The sequence below is a fragment of the Hyperolius riggenbachi genome, chromosome 7, assembly GCF_040937935.1.
Source record: "Hyperolius riggenbachi isolate aHypRig1 chromosome 7, aHypRig1.pri, whole genome shotgun sequence".
NCBI classification, from domain to species: domain Eukaryota; kingdom Metazoa; phylum Chordata; class Amphibia; order Anura; family Hyperoliidae; genus Hyperolius; species Hyperolius riggenbachi.
In genome coordinates this window covers 207259827-207276287 of record NC_090652.1, presented here as the reverse complement: position 1 = coordinate 207276287, position 16461 = coordinate 207259827, and the positions used below count along the sequence as shown (strand labels likewise).

At 42.8% G+C, this 16461-nt stretch overlaps 1 protein-coding gene across 6 annotated transcripts in view; it reads left to right on the top strand.

Moving 5' to 3' along the window:
• Positions 1–16461, top strand: part of MAP3K13 (mitogen-activated protein kinase kinase kinase 13) — a 171742-nt gene that overhangs the window by 102519 nt on the left and 52762 nt on the right. For all 6 annotated transcript variants that reach the window (XM_068245074.1, XM_068245078.1, XM_068245076.1 and 3 more), the window contains 4 exons: positions 3912–4103; positions 4804–4962; positions 8604–8762; positions 13337–13445. In XM_068245074.1, the coding sequence (XP_068101175.1) occupies positions 3912–4103; positions 4804–4962; positions 8604–8762; positions 13337–13445 (619 nt within the window). The remainder of the gene's footprint in view (positions 1–3911; positions 4104–4803; positions 4963–8603; positions 8763–13336; positions 13446–16461) is intronic.

Genomic DNA, 16461 nt, shown 5'->3' with positions numbered 1-16461 from the left:
CATTCACTACAGGAAGGATACTAGACATATGGTTGCTATGAGAACCAGCTTCACTTTTTCTTTTTCCAGGGTTATCTAAAGATAAGAATATTACTTACTGACCTGGAAACTGGATTAGTATCTGCAGTTATTCAGTGATGCATAGTTCCAAAAAATGTTGAGTTACCTTACAGTAGTTAAAGTGGACTTAAAGTAAAATAATGTAATAAAAAAAGTGCTTCATTTTTACAATAATTATGAATAAATGTCAGTGTTTTCCCTTTGTAAAATCTTTCCTCTCCCTGATTTACATTCTGACATTTATCACATGGTGACGTTTTTACTGCTGACAGGTGATTCCCACAATGCAATGAGGTTCACAGACAGGAAACTGTCAGGACCATGGTCCTGGCATCACACTGTGGGAGGGGTTTCACCAAAATATTAGCCACACAGAGCCCCCTGATGGTCCGTTTGAGAAAAGGAAAAGATTTCTCATGGGAAAGGGAATATCAGCTACTGATTGGGATGAAGTTCAATTTTTTGCCACTGTTTCTCTTTAAGTGAAAATAAACTTGTGAGATAATTGATGCATTATGGATGATAAATAGAACATTACTACAGTAGTATAAAAATAATATTTTTATTTTCAGTTTTATAACTTGTTACAGTTTACAGCAATCTTAAAAAACAACTTCAGTTTAGTATCCACACTCTGCCTTTAAAGCTGAACAAGATTCAGAAGTAATTACCCTTTGAACTTTCTTGCAGTGAAACCTTATTATCTCTCTTCTCTCTGATAGAGATCCGTCTTTTACTTTCTATTTACTTAAAGGAAACTGAACTGAATTCAACAAGCTCTTCTGCATAGATAGCAACTTGTTGTTTTTTTAAAGAAAACCCGAGGCGGGGTTTTGACAATGCAATCCACGTACAGAGGCTGGGTCTGCCTATACTGCCCAGCCTCTGTTGCTATTTCAATCCCCCCTAAGTTCCCTCTGCGCTCTGCAATCCACCATAAATCCCAGCCACGCTGTGCGGGCTGTGTTTACATCTGTACTGTCTCTCTGCGTGCTCCCCCCGCCTCCTGCATAGGTCCCGCCCGTGTCCCTTCCCTCCAATCAGCGGGGAGGGTGGGGACCGGAGCTATGCAGGAGGCGGGGGGAGCGGCAGACTGACAGTACAGAGATAAACACAGCCCGCTGTGACACACTGTGTGTCGGCAGCGCGGCTGTGATTTATGGGGGATAGCAGAGCGCAGGGGGGGTGGGGGCTTAGGGGGGATTGAAATAGCAACAGAGGCTGGGCAGTATAGGCAGACCCAGCCTCTGTATGTGGATTGCAATGTCAGAACCTCACCTCGGGTTCTCTTTAACACTGTTGCTGTGCTAGAAAACAGAAAGGAACTTCAAATAATTTCCTAGTAGGGCTAGTACTATACAGTATGTGTATATGTTTGTCTCATCATGTCACATGTCACTTCAGGAATGTTTTAAGGAGCAAAGTGGGGGAGGGGGCAGAGGTGGAGGTTCACTTGTGAGCATCTGTGTTTCTTTGTTACAACTAATCACATATTAAAAGGTTCTACACAGTTCACCCCCTCCCTCTGGTCTTGTGGGAGTCTCCAACAGCCCTGAGGTCTGTGTCAGAAGTCTCCTTACAGACATTTTGTGCGGAACAAAAGCTTCTCATTATCAGACCTATATATGGTGATCAAAGATGTACCTTTGGATTTACTAGCTACTTCAGTGTTCTCCCCAGAATTTTTTTCCAGCTGGGTGGCATGAAAAAGTAGCTGGGTGGGGTGCGAGGGGAGAATGCAGGGCCAGTGCAGCATAGGAGGACAATGAGTGGAGCACCTGGCTAAAAGAGCCTGAGGAGAACACTGGTGTGCGTGAACTGGGTCTTCAAATCTGTTCAAAGTCTATTCTTGATGTTTCAATTACCTACAAGTCCTTACCTACAAGTCCGTGGTATCAGGCATAAATTGCTACCATAGTTAAAACTGTGCAGAGGTGATTGACTGGTCGTCTTGGTTGCCCGACTTGCAATTTGTCCCTAGTCAAGCTAGTAGGGTGCTCTCTGCATTATATCCTCATTATCTTTTTTCTAGGGATTTGCCCAGATTATTACACCGTTACACACGGATCACTCTTAACTCATTTTATTATAAGACTGAACATAATGGACAATGCCTTTCACTTCCTCATGACTGACAAGAGGCTGCAGTCCCATCCATAGTCAATGTGAAATCCCTCAAGCTTAGCATCCTGCCTTGAACCTTTATCTCATAATCATATGTCACAACTGTCTCTCTCTCACACAAGACGCCACTAAAGTTGGTAGTGCATGTCCTAATCATATCCCACCTGGAATGGTTTTAGGTAAAATGGGACCCTGTGCAAAAATGAATGTGAGGCCTGTGACATTTTCATATTGTACTGACAGCAAGCTTGTGACCTCTACAGTTCCTGGTTTGTGGGACCTCCAAGGAGCTTGGAGTCCTGGGCAATTGGCCAGTTTAGCCCTATGGAAGCACATGGCATAATCCCACCTTGTTTATTACAACTTCTTCCTGCTTGGCCTAGCAAATAACAGGCTAGCATCTCTCCAATCTATCCTAATGCTGGGCATACACGGTGCATTTATGCAGCGAAATCGAGCTGTTGGCTCGATGCCCGCGCGGGCGCGTGGATCGATTTCCACTCGTCCCCGCGGGCGCTTCTTATTTGCCGCTCTTTTTTTTTCTATTGTCCACCCGCGGGGATCAAGTGCAGAATCGATCCACCGTGGTGATCGGACATGTCGGATATTATCAATCGAGCCATCAGCGGTTCGATTGATAATACAAAACGCACCATGTATGCCCAGCATAAGCTCTGCAGCTTTACCCATCCACCTCTTTTCTTTCTTCCCAACTACTTCCGCTCTTTGCCGAGCTCTTCACAGACCCCCAGTTACCCAGAGAATCCACTTTACACTTCTAATTCTGAAGACCTACAAAACTGTTCACAATCCACCTTATATCTCCTCACTAGTTTTCAAATACCACCCTCATTACAACTAAGCATTGCACACAACTTTCCTTCACCAGTCATCTCTTCATATTTATGCATTCAGGAATTCCCATGAGCTTCTTACCTCCTCTGAAATGTCCCAAAACACATTAATCACTTGTGCAACTAAAACTTTCAGGTACGTATACAATCTAACCTAAAGGTCTATACACACGCTAAATTAAAGTCGGTTGGAACGGCTGAGAATGACCGCTTCTGCCACAAATGTTTATAGCAGCCCTCGCTGGCCACCCATCGATTCGACTGGTGGATTAACAGTTAACAGTCTCTCCCGACCCCTTACGTGACACATCACACCTGTGCTGCTCCGTTGGTCCTCCCCCCACCCGACCACCCCAAATGGCAACAGAAATCATCTGTACGCCTCAGCCCAGCGATGTCTTCCCATCGTGCAACATCCATCTAGCGTGTGTATGGGCCTTTAGTCATTCCCTTCAGCCACTGGCCAAGCCTTGCTGCTTGCACATTCTAACAGAATTATATGGATAAAGGGCATGTTTACTTATGGCTGTACCTTTTGTTCAGTCCCTACCCATTTAGATTGTAAGCTCACAAGGGTGGGGTTCTCTCAGTGTAATTGCTGTATGATTTGTAACCCATGTGCTATGCACCTATATTTGATTCTTATTTGTACAGCACCTCAGAAGATGCTGGCGCTATATAAATCAATAATAATGATACTGTAGTATAAGGTCGTTGAGTTTCTGAATCAAGAATTTTAGTTTTTGATGATGTAAAACTTTTATATTTGGATATCACAGGAACATGCTGTATACAAATTTAAAGGTTGCCTTTATTTGAAACATCTTTTCCTCTACTGATTCCAAAACTGACTTTCCTCTTAACTCTCAACAGGGGTGTTTGTACGCAGGCCCCATGTTACTGTCTTATCATGGAGTATTGTGCCCATGGTCAGCTTTATGAAGTACTCAGGGCTGGGCGCAAGGTTACCCCAAGACTCCTGGTGGACTGGTCAAGTGGGATAGCTAGTGGCATGAACTACCTCCACCTGCACAAGATCATCCATAGGGACCTCAAATCACCCAAGTGAGTAGTTCTACCATGATGTCATCAGGGACTTTGTTTACAAATACATCTCAAATCCAGGTATCATAACCAAAGAGCTGGTTTGGATTTGTTAAATATTATCTGTTGTTAGTAGATATAGGATTACAACCTTTGCCTGATTCATATCAGACCCTTGCAAGAGTTGCTGAAAAGTAAATTTGCAGTTGTGTGATTGCTGTTGGATTCATGCAACAACAGTGAAAATTTAAGCATAAATCTGGAAAAGTCTAAATTCTACTATTGCACAGTAGTGAATTCATTCATCTTTCAGCTATGGCCTGATCTGTCCCAGGAGAGAATGGTAAACCTCTGTTACGAGTGGCTTTGAGGGCTCGTTTCCATTTGCACGGAAACCGCAACGAATCCGCAGAGTTTTACTGCAGGCAAATCGCGCGGGGAAACTCTGCCATAGGAAGTAATGGAGCCGCCGGCCGAATCACTTGCGCTAGTGATTCGGCTGGCTTTTCCATCCAGATCTGTGCGAATCCCATAGCCGTGCATGGCACGGCTCATGGGATTCGTCAGCATAACTGCAGATCCGGAAGTGCCCCCACGCGTCTCGCAGACGCACGCGGCTGAAGTGGAAATGGGCCCTGAGAGTAGCTTGTGGTATGGAAATATATGCATTATTTTAAAAAGAAAAGTACTGATAAATATTTCTTACTGCTATTCCTTTCAGCGTCCTAGTTACCCACACGGACACAGTGAAGATCTCAGACTTCGGAACATCCAAAGAGCTTAGTGACAAAAGCACCAAGATGTCATTTGCTGGCACCGTAGCATGGATGGCTCCTGAAGTCATCCGAAATGAGCCTGTCTCAGAAAAAGTGGACATCTGGTAAGTGTGAACCACTTCTGTATGTTCTACAATATTAAACTCTATCTTTTATTTCTAGATAGTGTTGTTCATCTTTCTCAATTTCTTTTTATTTGAGAAAAAAGTGTCAAGAAAATGTCAAAACTCATAAGAGTATGTTAGTCAATGACAATAAAAAAGCATTACATACACCTCTAAATACACATGGGTTGTGGATAAAAGCAATTACTACATCATAAATCTGACCACTTGCCCAGTGGTTCAAGGGACCTCAATTTCTGCCTGTTAGATATCATCCTTGTAATTGGTGATGGACGAACTTGTTCACCGGCAGACAGTTTGTGGGGAACAAACATTTGTTCGCCATTCGCATTTATGTAAAAACAATAATTCCTGAAAGTTAGCATTTAGTATTAAAGTCAATGGATGCTGACTTTAGCAGTTAAAAGCAAAGCCCCCACACATGCTAGAATGACCAAAGTTTTTTTTTCAAATCCAATTAAATGATGGATAATGTATCAACCTATCGCTAGTGTAAATGTACATATCTTAGAAGTCCAAAGGATGGAAGGAAGTCTGGCACTATAGTTTAATATGCAGCAAAATGACACACAAGCAGCAAGGTGTGGTATAACATTGCAAGTGAGTGACAGGCTTGGCAAACATCCAGAAATGTGTCATCACAAAAATGTCCAAGAAAGCTGTACCTGGGTGTTAGTGGGAGCCGGGAGGCAGCGGGTGTGGGTGCCAACTGGTGTACATATCTTAACTACCTAACGACCGCATCATGCTAATGGGTGTGAACGCGGTGGTAGCCCCAGGACTGCCTAACGCCAATTGGCATCAAGTCCTGGAGCTGCAGTTTCCCAGGGAACGGCCGCTCGCATGTGCGATCATTCCCTGCCCGTTCACGGAGTGGAGTTCCGAGTTTAGCCTGCTAGGCGCCGATGGCGGCTAGCAGGCTGTTTGTAAACGAAAGGGGAAAGAAATCCCCTTTGTTTACATCCGTACAGCGCTGTACGAGATCGGCGATCCCCGGCTTCTGATTGGCCTGGGATCGCTGTCCTCTCAAAGGCTGATGCCTATGAGAGGCGAAATAGGACAGATCGCCGTCCTGTTCAATGCAGGATCTCGGAGGGGAGGAGGGAAGGGGAGGGAGGAGGAAGGGAGGGTAAAACAGCCTGATACAGGCTGAGAAAAAAGGAAATCGGACACCTCAGACGGCATGTCCCCTAAGGGACAAAAAAAGGAGGTGAGTCCGATCGCTGGGCTCCATAGCCGGGCTGTGCAGGAGGCTGAAAAGCCTGCACAGCCCAGTGCAACAAAAGAGAGCTTGGTCGGTAGGGGGGTTTAACACTGCGGTCCTCAAGTGGTTAAGTGGTTAAAAGAAAGAACCGCATATTAAGCCCTGGAGCATCTCTGAAGCTGGGTATACTTAGTATAGCAGGTCCAGAGCTTGGATTGACATGTGGCGCTGTTCGTCAGTCGTTGCTGCAGGAATCGACTCATACAGTGTTCTCCATAATTCGGCGGTGTCGAGAGGATAGGTTGTGGGACATTTCATAGGTTACTGTCGTGAGAGTAACCAAAGGTACGTTTACTTATGGTTAATTAGGAACATCAAAGGACTTTTTTCACTGTTATGTATTTGTTTAATCAACTCTTTGTGAAAATGGGTAAGGGATACCTCATTACCCCATACTCATTTCACCTGGGAAGAGTCAAGCATTTGGGGATCCACCCCCCCAAAGCATATTTCCCACCTTCTCCTGGGCATCGGAGGTGGGGAAGAGCCCCTCGTCCATGGATTGGACAAGGGCTTTGGGGGAGAGGGGGAGACTTGGCTTACCCCTCTCTTCCAGAGCCCACCTATACCATGGACCATGTGGGCTGGTATAGCTCAAAGTTAAAGAAGCTTGGGAAGGGGACCCTATGTAATTTTTTTATGTGATTGTTAACAGTCCAAATCATAGGTGAATTTGCAAGGGATCCTTATACAGAAATATTACGGTACAACAATATTACGGCTCTACAGCAATCCCTGGCCAAAGCGTTGCCAGTTCAATTGGGATTTTAGGTGGTCATTATGCACTGCGTACTGACCACCTGGAAACCCCGGCATTAAATACACTGCTCTTTCTTTTTGTTACATGTAAGTTTACACTACTATATCATTTAACCGCATTAAAAAAAAAAAAAAAAGGTTTTCCTATTGTAACTTTTACATCAATTTTCTCAAATATGATCAAATATGACCGGGTTTTTTTGGGGGCTAATAATGTGCCATTGATTTTTCTTTAAAAAAAGGTGTACAAAGTGTCCAAAATCCAGACAGTGGTGTGGCAAGAGGGGGCTTGCCACACCACTGTCTGGATTTTTGGACACTTTGTACACCTTTTTTTAAAGAAATTGTGGCTGCAGAGGTGGCCTAAAGTTTAAGAAGTTGGCCTGCCATTAAAGTCAATGGGGCTACATTTTTACAGTAAAATTTGTTAATGGGTCCGCAAACATTTGTTCATGATGCCTGTCCATCACTACCTGTAATGTGCTTAGATAGATATAGTAAATTATTTTTTCCTTCCATGTGGCTGAAAAAGTGCTTGTGAATTATTTCATACTCGGGACTTTAGCCTGTTTAATAACGGGCTCTAGGTCTGTCACCACCGCCACCTGTCAGCATGCATGCACGCACACGCCCAACCGGTACACTGGCTGTCCTGCTCCTGTCCGAACAACGGCTGTCCCTGCGGCACATGTGCAGTAGCACAGACGCAGGGACACACACATAAGGACATGGGACGCAGAGACACAGGGGTTTTATTAGGTAGGATATCCAAGATTCCCAGAATGCATAGGGTGGGTCAATGCAATTAATCAAGTACTTAAATGTCATAAGTTATTTATGAACATAGGAGGGCTTTGGGCAAGTTTACTGGAATATGGTCTTATTGGTCTCAGTATAGGCTCATTCAAGTACGGTGGCGTACTGCAGTGTGTTCCTCGGCATTATTTTGATATGTACTCCTTTATAAAAGACTGGGCACCATTAGGAACCCCCTAATATATGTAACATTTTCTCATATACCCTTGTACCCCTGAATACAGTTATTAGTAGTACACCCAAATTGTGTAAAGATAATTTCCAGTCATTTACCTAAAAAATGTGTCTGTGGCTGAATACTGTACTGGTTAAGTGCTCTGCTTTTGAGATCTGCCAAATCCTGGCTAGGGTTAGCACCTATTCAGTAGGAAGTCATTGGGCAAGACTTCCTAACACTGCAGGATGGCCCCTTGAGCTGCAGCTCTTGAGCGCTTTAAGTCCAACAGTTGAAAAGCATTATTATTACTACCTGATTTTATTTAGATAATTTATCATTTTCTTAAAAAGCTAAACTTAACTAAATTCACCAAATAACCCCTCAGATGTACGCCCTGGGGTACACGTACCACATCCTGAGAGCCTAGGGTTTAGTGGATAGCACTTTCATCTTGCAGCTATGGGTCCCCATGTTAAATCCCAGCCAGGGCACTATCTGCACGGAAATTGCATGTTCTCCCTGTGTCTGGGTGGCTTTGGTATAAACAGTATGCAGCTATTGAGTTATATGGAATGTGGCTACGGCGCTGTGCGATAAGTAACATATCACTGATTCCTCTGCCAGGTCTTTTGGGGTTTTGATGTGGGAGCTGTTGACTGGGGAGATTCCGTATAAGGACGTGGATTCATCAGCCATCATTTGGGGAGTAGGCAGCAACAGCCTCCACCTTCCTGTTCCATCTACCTGCCCTGATGGCTTCAAAATCCTCATGAAGCAGACATGGTAAGAATGGCTGTCTGTTGCAATGTCCCAGTGTTGTGTGTCATCCTGAGCGATGGAAGAATTCTTACTTTAGCACGTTTGTTGTTTTCATAAACCAAGAAACCACAAAAACACTTGTACAGTGTGTGTCCTTAGGCATGAGCCTAAACTATATACAGGGGTTAATTACACAAAATACCATAGAGCCTGCATCATTGTATAATATGCACCACATACACTACAATGTAGGTTAATCACATATATATCGTATAAATGATTTTCTATTTTAATTTTGAAGGTGCCTTTTCCACTGAAAAACAGGCTGAGATGTGATCATGGCGTTTTCTTTTTATGCATTTTAATGCATTCCAATTTGCATTCAGCAAAAAATAAAATTACACCAATGGAGAAAGGGCACTGCGATTATCATGTTAACCATGGTGCCATTGTACTCGGCAAAGCAATCCAAAAATTGGATTGAAATGCGCCAGTGGTAAATGAGCCAAATTCTTAGCTACACATTAGGTTTTCTCTACAAGTGTTGTTCACTGACCCTATATTTTCCCAAAGGTAAGAGGCAACCATCTCCTTACGATTTCTTTTACATAATTTTAAAACTTTCTTTGCCAGTTTCTTCTATCACCCTGAAGAAGGTAAAATTTAAACTTTCAGCTTTAAAGGGTTATCATTTTTTTAGGAAACAAAAAGTTTAACAATCTTTGTTTCAATGTTTACCCATATTCCATTAATCTACTGCCAAAAGACACATTTTTGAAACATGAATGCAGAGAGTCGTTACATTTTTTTTTTGCTATGAAATCTGTGACATCTGTCCAGAATTTTTCATACTCTACAGTTTCAAATCACATGCACAAACCTTTCAGATTCAGTTAAAGAGGAATTATAGTGAAAGAAACATAATGCATAAAAGAGCTTATTTATTTACAATACAGTTTTTATTTATAAACTATTTAGTCTGTGTTTGTCCATTGCAAAATTTTCCCCTTCTCTGATTTACGCTGATTTGTCACTAAAGTGCCTTTTTAAGCATTTCATATACTAGGCTTGATTCACAAAGCGGTGCTAACAGGTAGCACCCTGGTGAAAAGCCTCTTATCACGCCTAAACTCAGTTTAGGCGTGATAAGTTTAGGCGTGATAAGTTTAGGCATGATAAGTTTAGGCATGATACGTTTAAGCACCAACTGGGTTAGCACCGCAGTGCACAGCGGATCAAAAGTTTTGCGCGAGCAAAGTCTGGTGCACTTCGCATAGAGTTTAATGGTGCTGCTTTGCGCACGGGACTTTGTGCGCGTTCTAAACTTATCTAAACTTATCACGCCTAAACTTATCATGCCTAAACTTATCACGCCTAAACTGGCTTTTCACCAGCGTGGTGCAATGGTTATCAGGGCTGTGGAGTCGGAGTCGTGAAGTCGGGCAATTTTGGGTGCCTGGAGTCGGAGTCGGGAAAAAATGCACCGACTCCGACTCCTAATGAATTTGTAACTGTAATTGAAATAGAAAATATGATAAAATGTTCTATGTCTCAGATAATAGTCATTACAAATAATGTATATATACAGTATATATACAGTAATAGCTGTGCTTAGTCCACAAAAATGAAATAAACCAATCAAAATTAGTTACTTGTGCTGCTTCAATAAAGCAGTCCCCGTATTTTTAAGGTCAGATATACATATCTGATTGTGACTGTATATATGATGTGTACACAGGAATCTCTTATATATACTAAATAACATCTAGGGTGTAAGAATAAAGCCTGATGTGTAGCCTTGTCACTAATAGAGATGGTCAACGAGATGGAAATAATTCTGCATTGATGCTGATTTATGCAAATGTATGCACTCCCTTTGCTGATGAAATCAAATAATTTGATATGTTGTTAAAATTTGGTTTGGTGACTACAAATTAAAGGGTAACTGAGACGGATGAAAAGTAAAGTTTTATACATACCTGGGGCTTCCTCCAGCCCCCTTCAGGCTAATCAGTCCCTCGCTGTCCTCCACCACCCGGATCTTCTGCTATGAGTCCTGGTAATTCAGCCAGTTAGCGATGTCCGGCCGCACGCCGCTCCCACAGCCAGGAACATTCTGCACCTGCGCAATAGTGCTGCACAGGTGTAGTATGCTCCTGGCGGCGGAGTGTGTGCATGCGCACTACGCCCGACTGGCTCAAGTACCTGGACTCATAGCAGAAGATCCAGGTGGTGGAGGAGGACAACGAGGGACTGATTATCCTAAAGGCGGCTGGAGGAAGCCCCAGGTATGTATAAAACTTTAATTTCATCTGTCTCAGGTTTACTTTGTTACACAGTAGTACTATACTCTACATATGCACTCCCCACAGAGCTGCAGGGAATCCACTGAGAATGCTGTGCACATTGAACACAGAGGTGTTGTCTGTTTACAATCTCCTCATTCCCCTGCAGAGTACCTGCACATCATTCTTACATGTACCCACACTTACATTGCCTAGGGCCTGATAGATGTTCTTTGTTCCGGTTTGTACCTTTTACAAGTACTCTTACCAAGGACTAGTTTTAGTCTAAAGGGAATAAATATAGTAGTCTACATATCCTTCTCACTTCAGTCGTCTTGTAAAATTCCTAAGCGTTGACAGTTAAGAGACGAATTTCATGTTACATACTTTTAATCAACAAAATTGTAATATGCAAATTAGAGGAGTCGGAGTCGAGGAGTCGGAGTCGGTGGAATCCTAAACTTCGGAGTCGGTGGATTTTTGGACCGACTCCACAGCCCTGATGGTTATCACGCCTAAAGTCTCTAACTGGGTTAGCACCGCTTTGTGAATCAAGCCCACTGTATCTCATTTAGCCCATGTCCCATTCTGCACACCTTAACTGGAGTACAGCAAGTCTGACATGAATAGCAGAATTAGGGCTGGAAGAGCGGTCCTGGGTGAATATAAAGGGGTACTTCAATCCTGTAGGTTAAAGAGAAACCATGACCAAGATTTGAACTTCATCCCAGTCAGTAGCTGATACCCCCTTTTACATGAGAAATCTATTCCTTTTCACAAATGGATCATCAGGGGGCGCTGTATGGCTGATATTGTGGTGAAACCCCTCCAACAGGAGACTCTGAGGACCATGGTCCTGGCAGTTTCCTGTCTGTGAACCTTGTTGCATTGTGGGAAATACAGCTGTTTCCAACTGCCAAAAAAGCAAGCAGCAGCTACATCATCTGCCTGCAGTAAAAATGTCACCATGTGATAAATGTCAGAATGTAAATCGGGGATTTAAAAGATTTTACAATGGGCAAACACTGACTAAATCATTTATACATAATTAATGTAAAAATAAATCACTTTTTTATTACATTATTTTCACTGGAGTTCCTCTTTAGGATGCAGGGCAGGCGATGAGGATAGAGTAAGGCTAAGTAGGAGGGTTGAGGGGGGTCAAGGGTTTCATAGAAGACTAAACTCTAATAGTTGATGTTAAGATATGTGATGATTCTTATGCCCTTATACAGTTTATCCACTGATCTAGAGTCATGTGACATTGTTGTCTGTTTGTTAACCAGGAAGTATTAGATTACATTTACTCAGAGGGCAGAGAAAAGAGAAAAAGAAAAGAGAAAAAGAAAAGGAAAGAGGACAGTGTTGCTGAGAGAAACCAATGCATGTTGCCTGTGTGCAGTTTATCTTCCATCAGAGATCTGCTGTAAGGCCCAGTGCATACCGAGCGGTTTTGGATGCGATACGCCAGCCGCATTAGCCTGTAAATCCGCTTGGCTAATGTATTTCAATGGGATGTTGCACACCGGCGGTTTGAGGTTTGTAGCAAAACGCAAACGTGCCTCCTGCTGCACGTTTGTGGTTTGCAGAAGCGTTCCTGCCTCAATGTAAAGTATAGGAAAACCGCAAACCGCTCTGAAAAACGCTACATCAGAGCAGTTTGCCAGGCGTTTTTGTTACAGAAGCTGTTCAGTAACAGCATTTACAGTAACAATATGTGTAATCTGCTACACAAAAACGCACCCAAAACCGATAGGTATGTTTAGAAAACGACTCTAAACATGCCTAGATTCACTCTGAAATCCGCTCCAAAAACCGCTAGCGTTTTGTGGATCTGCTAGCGGTTTTGGTGTGCACTGGACCTGACTCACAAAACAAAATTAGAAGGCTGCAAAGGCTGGCTAGCCCATCTCTTAAATCATAATGGCAACACTTGGTGTGCAACTGAGACAGCACCCAGTATACTGGTGCTGTTATTGAACACTACAGTATGCTGAGCTGTATTGTGAAATTTATAACTAGACGCGAATCCTGTGTGGCATATGCATGCCCTAAAACTAGTACAGTCTTTTTTGTTTTTCAAATCCATGTGTGGAAGATCTTTTTGATTCTCTCAAAAACTTATGAGATAGATGTTGTGCTTGGTGACAAATTGCCATTAAACTGAAGTACAATTTTAAGGATCATTTTCAAAACACCAGCACACTGAGGGGAATTCAATGGTGATGGTAAAGAAAAATGAGTGCATGATTATTGCCTTACTGTATTGACAAGATATGCATTTACAAGCAGTTTTCCTTCTATTTTGTCTAGGCAAAGCAAGCCCAGAAACCGTCCATCATTCAGACAAATCCTTATGCACCTAGACATTGCCTCTGCTGATGTCCTGGGAACACCTCAAGAGACATATTTCAAATCACAGGTATCTTTCCTGCTGAAACGATTTTATCTTCTCCATTTAGCAGGGCAAACAAGAAAGGAAAATTACAGTGTTGTGTTTCCAGAACGGTACTTTTCGTCAAAATAACAACTTGCTATATATAATGCTGTTAATGTGTAACTGCAAATAAAAGTTTCTTGCCAGGTTACAGCACTCAAGTCGTCTTAATCAGGCAATGCACAAAGCTTTGAATTCTAAGGTACTGGAAAAGGTAGTGTGTGGCCTGATTTATTAAGATTTGAGTATGATTCCACAAACCTGTACTGGATTCTTGCAGCTCTTACCTTTGTCATATCAAATCATAGTAAGACTTGTTAAAGCCCTAGTTCAGGCTTGTGCTTTATAATGCAAATTGCGGAAGATGTATCATGATTTACAATGCATTGCACATAAACCATTTTTGCATTGGTTTGATTTTTCATTACTTGGGTTGCTCGGTTTGCAAAGCGTCCTTCTTGTTTTATGCAGCTTGGTTAGAGAGGGGAAGATAGCCAGTATTTTCTATGCACAAAGCTGAACTTGCCCACTTCCTCAATCCTACTAGGGCTTCAAATCACAAAGGGCTGTTCGATTGAAAAAAAAAAAAAAAACAAGGCCGGTAAAGAAACGCATTTGTCTGTTTTAGACTTTTTTTTCCCCCCAAATTCACAAAAGATTTTCACAGGGACAATAGGTGTTCAGTAATTTACCAAAATATGTTGCTTCAATTCACCAAGCCCTGTTTGGTATGTAGAAGTCTCACCAGTGGAGTAGGTTTCTGCAGCAGGCTGTGCTGTCCAGTCTGCATCATCCGCTCCTGTGTCAGCATGTTAGTGTGGAAAAGTCTTCCTGCATCATATTAGAAGTGCATACATGCCACTAGCGGTCTCTCCTCCGTGTGTCACTATATAGATCTGCACATCAAAAGTCATGCAGAACAGCCTCTTTGAATGTCTCCTTCTCCTGCTCTGGCATTATCATGTCCCTCCCACCAGTGCATCGGATTAAATGGGGTGAGAAAAAGAAGGGGGAGGCTCTTCCTATTGGCTCTCTGCTCTCTGCTGTCTGTCAGTGCTATGGCATGCTGTTTGTTTGCTTGTATTTTGACAGATCAGAGCTGGAGATAAATACTGAACATGTCACTTGGCTTTACCGCATACTCAAATCTTTGTTAATTGACATTCATTGACATGCATTGAGGTATTTACTGCACAAGTCAGTAATTTACCATACTAGTTGGACATTTCAGCTTGCTATGCGGTAACAGCTTTACTGAATTGACATTTCATTAAATGCGGTAATGCTTTGTGAGTTGAAGCCTGAGTGAGTAACTCTTTGTGGTCGGCTCTGGAGAATTTAGATCCATAAGTGCAGTTTCAGACCAAAAATCTCAGAAAAATCACAATAGTGATTGCAATTTTTTATGATCGCTCCCAAAGCGCTGCATGTTCCCAAAACCCTGCAGTGTGAATGGTCCCGTAGAGAGCCGCTGCATTGGCAATTTTCCGATTGCCGCAAACATCGCGGAATCACCTGCTGCGTGAAACAACCTTTACTGTCTAGTTCATCCCTGCTCTGTTATGAAGCATTTCCCATTCTCACACCCTCCCCAAGCAGTGGAAAATGGTTTCATATTACAGGCAAAGCAAGGAGAGGCACACATAGCTTTTATTAAAGGGCAATGAGCACCATAAAACATTTGAAAAAAGAAGAAGAACCGAGAGCCCAATATGGTGTAGTATGTTCAGGCAAAGGGTAATTAGAACGAGTATAAGTAAAATACTCACAAACCAGGGTTACCTCCAGGCAACCACTGTATAGGCAGGTGAGGAGATTGTCCTGTCCTCACTCAGGATTAAGAAGTCGCTCTCTGTAGATATGAAGAAAGATGGGGTATCCCCCTCCACCAAGGGTGGATAGACGTAATATATTCGAGAACAGAGGCACCAAAAGGATAAAAACACTGTTTAAAAGTTTTAAAATTTGCTTAGGAGGCAGTGGTGGACTTACCTCCTGCAAGCAGGCACAACAAGCTGTGTATTCAAAAAAGGGTATATTTATTTGGTACACTCCAAGGGTAGATCGCAACGCGTTTCGCAGGTCAAGCCCACTTCATCAGGCAAATACAGGAAGGAGCACCCAACTGGGGGCAAGAGGCAAACATTTTTGTATGACCGGACATAATGTACAATATATACTGTACAAGTATACATAATAATGGTGATAAATATTAATAATAATTATTATTATAATCATGGTGAATATTGTCTAGACAAAATATGGTGCAGTACATGTAATTATGCAGTGCCAGTATAGAGGGTAGAAAGGGGGGGGGGGGTGCGGGGGTTATTTTATATAGGCAAGAGTGGAAATAGGGGAAGGCAGGATATTTTGGGGGGGGGGGGGGGGATGTTTTTAGGTGAAAAGAAGGAAGGAGGATTGGGGGGGGGGGGGGGGGAGGGGGAGAGGAGGGGGGAGAGACTTGTATACAGTGTAGTCATATCCATTATGTGCATTGTACATTGTATGAAAGTGGGGTATTATTTATGCTAACGGAAAAGCTTATACATATATATGTGTGTGTAGGTACCCACACAAAACCATTCGCCAAAGTTGGGTAATGATTAATGAAATACTAGGTGAAGTATCAAAATGCAGAGATAAGGCTCAAAAACAGCAAGAGTGGAGTCACTTACCAGCAATATGTCCAGGTAGAACCTGGCGCCTCAGTGGCCAGGCTCTACTGAACTGCTGTTTAAATAGTAGTGAGGAACGCCCTCCAATTCATTAGAATATGGGGCGGGCACTGGGTTTCCCGCCATGCGTACGTCGCGTCATTACGCCATCATCAAAATCCCCCAGACGCAATGACGCGTTCAATGTACGCATGCGAAAGGAGGTTGTGGCAGGACCATGTGAACAGCATTCCCAAATTTTTAATTCATATTCCAATGTGGGCAGAAGTGCTGACACCTCACGGTGTCCTAATCATAATGACATAATGCAATGCGTGCACACT